The 7,700-nt window shown below is 40.2% G+C and overlaps 1 protein-coding gene across 1 annotated transcript; it reads left to right on the top strand.

The window, feature by feature from the left end:
* Positions 1–2,185: 2,185 nt before the first annotated feature.
* LOC308371731 (patr class I histocompatibility antigen, A-5 alpha chain-like) lies at positions 2,186–7,700 on the top strand (the record flags this gene model as incomplete). The annotated part of the gene is given in 7 exon segments (XM_080846718.1): positions 2,186–2,231; positions 4,027–4,287; positions 5,121–5,399; positions 5,723–6,004; positions 6,480–6,547; positions 6,550–6,607; positions 7,657–7,700. Coding segments are annotated over 7 exon segments (1,038 nt in total).

The raw sequence follows: 7,700 nt of genomic DNA, 5'->3' as shown, positions 1-7,700 counted from the left end.
GAGATTTGAGACTTGTATTAAAAGTTAGGCACTCATGTGAAGAAACACTGAGTGGAAAAATACTGTGACATTCTGTGCATGTGATTGTGCTACTGTGTCCAAAGTGGCTTCCTGCGAAAAGAAGAAGCGTGCAATGAGCTGATCAAAATGCAGAAGCGAGGGGCCACGAAGATGTCTGAATTTTGCTTGTCTGTATGTGCTGATAACAATAACAAGTCATGCATCTGTTTGGGCGGGGTAACTGCCACGCTTGGATAACACATTGTGTAAGCTAAGAGTTAATAAAAGGGCTGAGCCAGCCAAGGGAGATCAGAGCTCTTCTAGGGACTTCCCCAAACAAGACCTCTCCTTTGACTGTCAAGGTTTAAACATATGTTCTGCCTCACAGTGTGGTTTGTAATCTAAACTTAAATGTCGAGATAAGGGATTTTTCCCTGACAGTTTTTGCTAAAAATAGAAGTCTTTGTATTAGCCAGTTCACGTCAATGAAAAGGTAAGATTTTTGTGTATATTTCGAGTGAAAGACAGAGGATAAACAGCAAAGACATATTATTTTATAGCCTGTTTAGCTCATATTCACTAGGGGTGCCAATATTTGTGGAGGGCACTGTATATCTGATTGTGATGAAACAGATCATGCAGGCATATTTCACTTTTTTTTTCACTTCAAAAATAGAGAGGCCGGTGTTCAAAAGGCTGTTGCACGAGTCTGATAATGAGCTTCCCTATAAGGTACCTGAATCACAGTCAGAGAATGTTTCGATGTCTGGAATGCCAGACAAATACCAAAAAAGACCCGATGCACCAGAGTTTGCTTTCAACTACAGAATGGGGTATGGGAGACAGAGAGAAGGCAGCAGAGTTTTACCACTTCAGAATGGAATCACACGATCACCATCACATGCAATACATACAGGGTGTGACTGTCCTTGAATTCCTAGTGTTTAAAGGTGTGGCCCCCGTTCAGTTATTAATGTCAGTGATTAACAGACAACCAGATTACAACACAAATGTGTCACCTGTTGGACTCTTTACTACATGTTATTGCTGAGAGAAATTGTTGTATGTGGGGATTTTAAAGAGGACCCAATGGCCTATGGAAGGAAACCAATCTTTGAGTTTATCCACCACAGAGAGGAATATGTACAGTAGTTGGACAATATCTTAATTTCTGATTGGCAGCACTGTGCACATTCAGATATTCTACAAACAAATTAAAGTCATCATGACCCTGTGTTTTGTATTCTACCTTAATTTACTCAATGTATCACCTACTTTACACTGCTGTGTTACATCCAACCTTTCAAGCACATAGGTATAGAGGCTGAATTGCAGGGCATCACAGGTTCCCCTCATCCACACTATGCCTTCACTGATGTCGGATGTGGGCCCCTGGCAACAGAGACACCACCGACGCAAGATACAAATAAAATGCATTATTATTATTATTATATGATTGGATTCAATATTGCGTGTTTAATGGTTAAGACAATCATTGGCGCACACGCTCTCACACACTTGATATAACAGACTGCTGCAACAGCTTATTTCTTCACTACCACTCTCTGAGTTGCAATCTACAACATGGTCCTTGCCAGCAGTTGAACCCTTTTAAAGTCTGTGACAAACTGTGACATTTTTTTTGAAGAATATTTTTCCCCTGGGAAACCTCATCTCTGTTGATAGTGGTTTATGCCATTTGATTTACTTGCATTGCATTTAAGCTCAGATCATGTCACCTTCAACAGGAACTCAAACTTTCCACGAGGGGGCATAACCGACCAAGGCAGAGAGTTTGTGAATGCGCAATGTTTTGCCGAATGTGAATGTGTTTCTATGTTTTTTAGTTATCTTCACTTTATCTTTTCTCTGGAGATTAACAATTCACTTCTTGATGTCTTTGGGGTTAGGCCATGTCATAACTTCTGTCTACCACCCGCAGAGCAATGGGCAAGATGAGCGATCCATTTAGAACATTATGCGCCGCTCTCGGCTTCTACACCTGTGGAATTCCAGGTGTGTCTTTCAGGAAATGAAAATATAGTGTCCGTATGTTCGGTAGACGAGGTGGACATTCACAATACAAAAGGATATTGCAACAGAGAGAGTAAAATCCCAAAAGTAGGATTGACGTTAGGCTGAACACCTTTTCTACCCATGGGCCTGCCCTGGTTAAAAGAGGGCAATGCAGGCTGTTTTGATTCTTGTCTTCCTACCATTCTCATGTGCCGGTGAGTTTTTTTTTCTGTTTAATTCCATTTAATGCGGGAAAAGGTTAAACGTTTTATTTAAATAGAAAGCAATGCAATGACGATATTATTGTTAACACTATCAATCGTGAGAACGTAAATCAAGTTAAAATGTAACATAACTTTTTGCTTTTTGTTAGTATCTCGGTATTAAAAACAAGCTAAATTGAACCATATGGTTTCAGATTTATCTCAACTTACATTTAACCTTAACTTCCACTTAAAGTTTTCAACTTTTCTCTTGAAAACCTATAGATATAACTAAACTCATTTCACATGAAGTGAAGACAGTTTTAGTTTCGAGAAGAAACCCTCAGTAGTCTGCCTCCCATTGCTGTCATGAGCTATAGTCAGTTTTGTTATTCTGAAGTATAATTTGTTTATGATTCAATCGACTCAAGAACACATGCCCCTGCCCAGACCCACAATGACCTCAGACTCTCACATATCTAAATTTGTATATCCCCTCATCTAAAGTTAATAACGCAGCTTAAAAAACGAAACAGTTTCTCAGTATTGACTTTATGGAGTCCCTGCCTGCGTTGCGTGTGCGAGGCTGGGTTAGCTCTTGCTTTTCATTTCGGCGCCCATAACCGGTTAGAGCAGGCAAGGCAGTGAAGGAAGTTATATCTGGAGACTCATTTCACAAGGATTGAAACCTGTTGTTCCCGTCCTTGCGCGCAGCGGCGGCGCGCTGTGCACTTAGCTGCCCTTTCGGCTGGTTGTGCACCTGTCAATTTCTACACCCTGTCACGCGGCTGGCGCAAATATGCAAAACAAACGAGTTGGAGACACGAGTCGACGTTTGTGTGATTTACTGACGTTACAGTCAAAATTTGCATGTAGGCTGTTCCAAAACATAAAATGTCCCTCCTTTTCTAGTAGAAAAAAACACTGTTCCACACTGAAGTTGAGACCATTACTAGTTACGTTCACCTAAAGTTAGGTAACCGGTTAGTTCAGCTGGTGACTAGAAATAAAACACGCACCAGAAACTTTTAGGACTCGTCAAGTTTCCAAAAACAACAAGTGATCCAGTTTAGCTGTCATGTCACATAGCCCAGGCTATTTCACTGTGCTGTATTTACTGAATTATCTTAATATGATGGCGTATTAGGGCCACTGGGGAGAAAATGACAGAGCTGGGGGAAGGGGATACCATTTTGTCGGGTAAACTATTTTGGATAAGGGAGAAACGGTAGGGGGTAGCCTGTGACCTTAAAGGCACCCAGTGCAACTTTCGAGGCTTAAAAATAAACATTCAATTTCTAGTCTTTTTTACACGTAGTAAGTTTCAATAACTCCATACAATTACATACCAACATTCAATCAGCAAAGATGAGACGTCGTTGTGTGGTGAGAACTGATAGAAAATCGATAACAACAACAATCGCCGCCATTTTCTTTATTTTTTGTAACCTACAATAAATAAAGCAGGCTTCCAGTCAATGGAAAAATGGCTTCTCCCCACCGGCGATTGTTGTTATTTACGATTTTCTATCAGTTCTCACCACACAACGACGTCTCATCTTTGCTCCTTGAATGTCGATATGTAATGGTATGGAGTTATTGAAACTTACTACGTGTAAAAAAGACTAGAAATTGAATGTTTATTTGTCATTGAATGTTTACATAAAGTTGCACTGGGTGCCTTTAAGCTATAATTGCATCAACCATTTGTATCAGGATAGAAATACAACTTCACTCCACAGCACTCCTAGATCTTGCCGTTTCCACCATAATTTTGTGTCGTCTCTCTGTGATCTGTTCCTTTCAGTGATCCATTCCTTGCAGTACTTCTACACGGCCACATCAGGAATCTCAAGCCTTCCAGAGTTTGTAGCAGTAGGAATGGTTGATGGTCTGGTCATCAGTCAGTATGACAGCGACACACGCATTTGGGTTCCCAGGCAGCCATGGATGAAGCAGCATCTGGATCAGGAGTACTGGGACTCAGAGACCGGGATGGGCAGGGGGGCTGAGGAGGCGTTTAAGGAAGATGTTCAGATTTTAAAAGAACGCTTTAATCAGACTGAGGGTGAGTTTACTGATCATGTCTGGACTAACACTTTGCATTTAAGCACTTATTTGCTTTTGTTTCAGAATACCAGTTTAATGGTTTGCCCTTCCACATAGCCTACATAACATGCAATGATGTCTCATGTTGTAATTTCTTTGTTTAAAATATTAAAGTAAAATATCAATAGAATATGTAAAAGATGGTAATGCACAGTATGACCAAGATATCTACTATAGTTAGCGTGCTAGCCAGCTAGCTGCTACCTGTCCTCTCTCATTACACCACTCTGAACCTCAACAGGTGATAGTCAAACGTGATCCCCAAAACCTGTTTTTATACGAAATATTGTGCCAGAGAGATCAGGCTGGATTGTCACTGTAGCAAAAGCAGCAAGGTGTAGTTGGCAGAGTTGTATCAAAGATGTTTAATAAGCAGATCTGTATAGCGAGATTTTGCATGCTCTAGTAGAAACATAGAAAATAGTAGAAGATTTTTCCTATTTTTCAAACAGCTCAAATGAAACATTTGCAGTATTTATTATCACATGATAAATACATACAGTACTTTGACTGATCAGTTTCCCGCCTTTCATAACTGCACCCCCCGCCTTTTCAATCCCCAAAAAAACATTTGAGATTGAGTTTCCTAAGAGTTAGAACACTAGATGTTGTTCCGTTGCCTTATCTAGTGTGTCTTCAGTTTACATCTGTAGAAAGATCACCATGCTTGTCTGTGAGCCCTACATTTGTATGTATTCTTTTATGTAACTTTAACAGACATGCATAATTACAATAAGTAAACATTTCACTTCCAATGAATGTACTTTTTTCTTGTTTGCTTTTGTCTATCAGGAGAGCATGTTCTACAGAGAAGGTTTGGCTGTGTGTGGGATGATGAGAGTGACAGCATCGATGGCTATGAGGAGTATGGTTATGATGGAGAGGACTTCATCTCACTAGATCTGAGAAGGATGAGATGGGTGCCTGCTAACCCACAAGCAGTCTTGAGCAAAATCCGATGGGACCGCTACGAGGCCCGTTTTAATGTCAGGGAATGGTACTTCACCCAGGACTGCCCAGATTGGCTGAAGAAGTATGTTCAGTACGGGAGCAGTACTCTCGAAAGGCAAGGTACGGCAGCTCACACAACACTGATAACAGCAGAGGCCCTACAGCGGGCTGCATTCCTGTGGTGGTGTAGGACCTCATGAAAAAACATCATGTTTAAAGGTCTTGCCATGTGTTGTTTCTGAGTCTTATTGAGATTGTTTATTTTGGTGGCCTTAGACATTACTTGACATGCTGAAAGTTAAAACAAGACATAAGTTGATATCCTAAAAGTTAAATCATGAGCCCTCTGTGTGTCTCTTCTCTTTGTACTCCCATTGTTCATGTCTGCTATGTTTTTTTAATTATTTTCTTTTAATCTTAATCCCCTCCCCGTCTTCCTTTAGTCTCCCCTGAAGTGTTCTTGTTCCATAAGGAGTCATCTTCTACAGTGGTGTGCCACGCCACAGGGTTCTATCCAGATGGAGTACTGTTCACCTGGAAGAAAGATGGATGGAAGATCCGGAAGGATGTGGATATCGGAGAGACGCGGCCTAATGGGGATGGAACCTTCCAGAAGAGAGCTGAGCTAAGAGTGTCACCTCAGGAGAGAAAGAGAAGTCAGTACACCTGTGAGGTGGAACACATAAGTGGAAAACAATCACTCATCACCCTGACTGAGGAAGACGGTAAGATTGTTCAGAGACTCGTCAGCTACTGAGAGCGAACTGTTGACATTTATTAAAAAGTTATTTAATTCTTGTAGCCTACTGTAATACTATACTATTATGTATAATTATACAGTCATACCATGAACAGAAGTTACGAGGTGAACATTTAACTTTTTTGTAACGACTTTATATCTGAGGAACTTAAAATAGCAGTGAGTAGTTCTGTTGTTAAAAATGCTTTTGTACATACAGTAATGATCTTTGTCTGAGGGCATGATAAATAAATGATAAATCATTTTTTTTTTTACTTTTTATTCTTACAGACTGTCAAAATAGTACCACAAACAAATAGATGACCAATGCATAATGATTGTAGCATTATTATAGGTCTAGAGGCATTACGTTAAAAAAAAAATACAATCATGAACAGAAGTCACAAGGTGATTTTTTGAATGATGTGTTATACATATCTAACAGTTTTTTCCCCCTATAGGAAACATTCCTGTAGGTATTATTACTGGATGTGTGATTGCAGCTGTTGTTATTATTGGAGCGGTAATGAAGAAGTGGTTAAGAAGAAGAAGAAGAAGAAGAAGAAAAGTAAAGGAAAATGGAAGAAAAGTGAGTTGCCGTTGTCATCATTTATACAAGTTCCACAATTATGTACAATGCTCTGTGTCTACTGTCTGTCACTACTACTTTGTGTATTTGCTATTTTCGGATATTTAGAATCTGAAAAAAAATGTGATACTATGCTTTATGTAGTGGCCGTTATACAGAACCAGTCAAAAGTTTGGACACACCTTTTGTCTACAATGCAGATGAATATTGAAGTCGTCAAAACTATGAGGGAACACATATGGAATTATGTGTTAAACAAACCAGAATATGTTTTATATTTTAGATTCTTCAAAGTAGCCACCTTTTGCTTTGCACACTCTTGGCATTCTTTCAAGCAGCTTCACGAGGTAGTCACCTGGAATGGTTTTCAATTAACAGGTGTGCCTTGTCAAGAGTTCATTTTTGGAATTTCTTGCCTTTTTTGTGTTTGAGACCATCAGTTGTGTTGTGCAGAGGCAGGGTTGGTGCACAGTTCTTTACAGTGAATAGGACTATTCGACTACAATTCTATTCCATATTATGGCAAGAACCACTCAACTACGTAAGTAAAGAGAAACAACAGTCCATCATTACTTTAAGACAGGAAGGTCAGTCATTCCAGAAGATTTCAACAACTTTGAATGTATCCTCAAGTGTGTTCGCGTAAACCATCAAAATGGCTCTCATGAGGACCGCCCCAGGACAGGAAGACCAAGAGTTACCTCTGTTGCCGAGGATAAGTTCATTAGAGTTACCAGCCTCAGAAACCGCAAATTAACAGCACCTCAGATTAGAGCCCTCATAAATGCTTTGCAGAGTTTAAGAAGCAGACACATCTCAACATCAACTGTTCAGAGGAGACTCCGGGAATCAGGCCTTCATGGTCGAATTGCTGCAAAGAAGCCACTACTGAAGAAGAGAAACAAGAAGGAGACTTGCTTGGGCCAAGAAACACAAGGAACGGACATTAAACCAGTGGAAATATACTTTGGTCTGATGAGATCCAAATTTGAGATGTTTGGTTCCACTCGCCGTGTTTTTGTGGTTCCCGTGTGGTTCCCACCATGAAGCATGGAGGAGGAGGTGTGATGGTGTGGGGCTGCTTTGCTGGTGA

Source organism: Sprattus sprattus (assembly GCF_963457725.1).
Source record: "Sprattus sprattus genome assembly, chromosome: 10".
NCBI classification, from domain to species: domain Eukaryota; kingdom Metazoa; phylum Chordata; class Actinopteri; order Clupeiformes; family Clupeidae; genus Sprattus; species Sprattus sprattus.
Note: the sequence above shows the minus strand (reverse complement) of the source record. Positions and strands in the feature narration are given on the sequence as shown.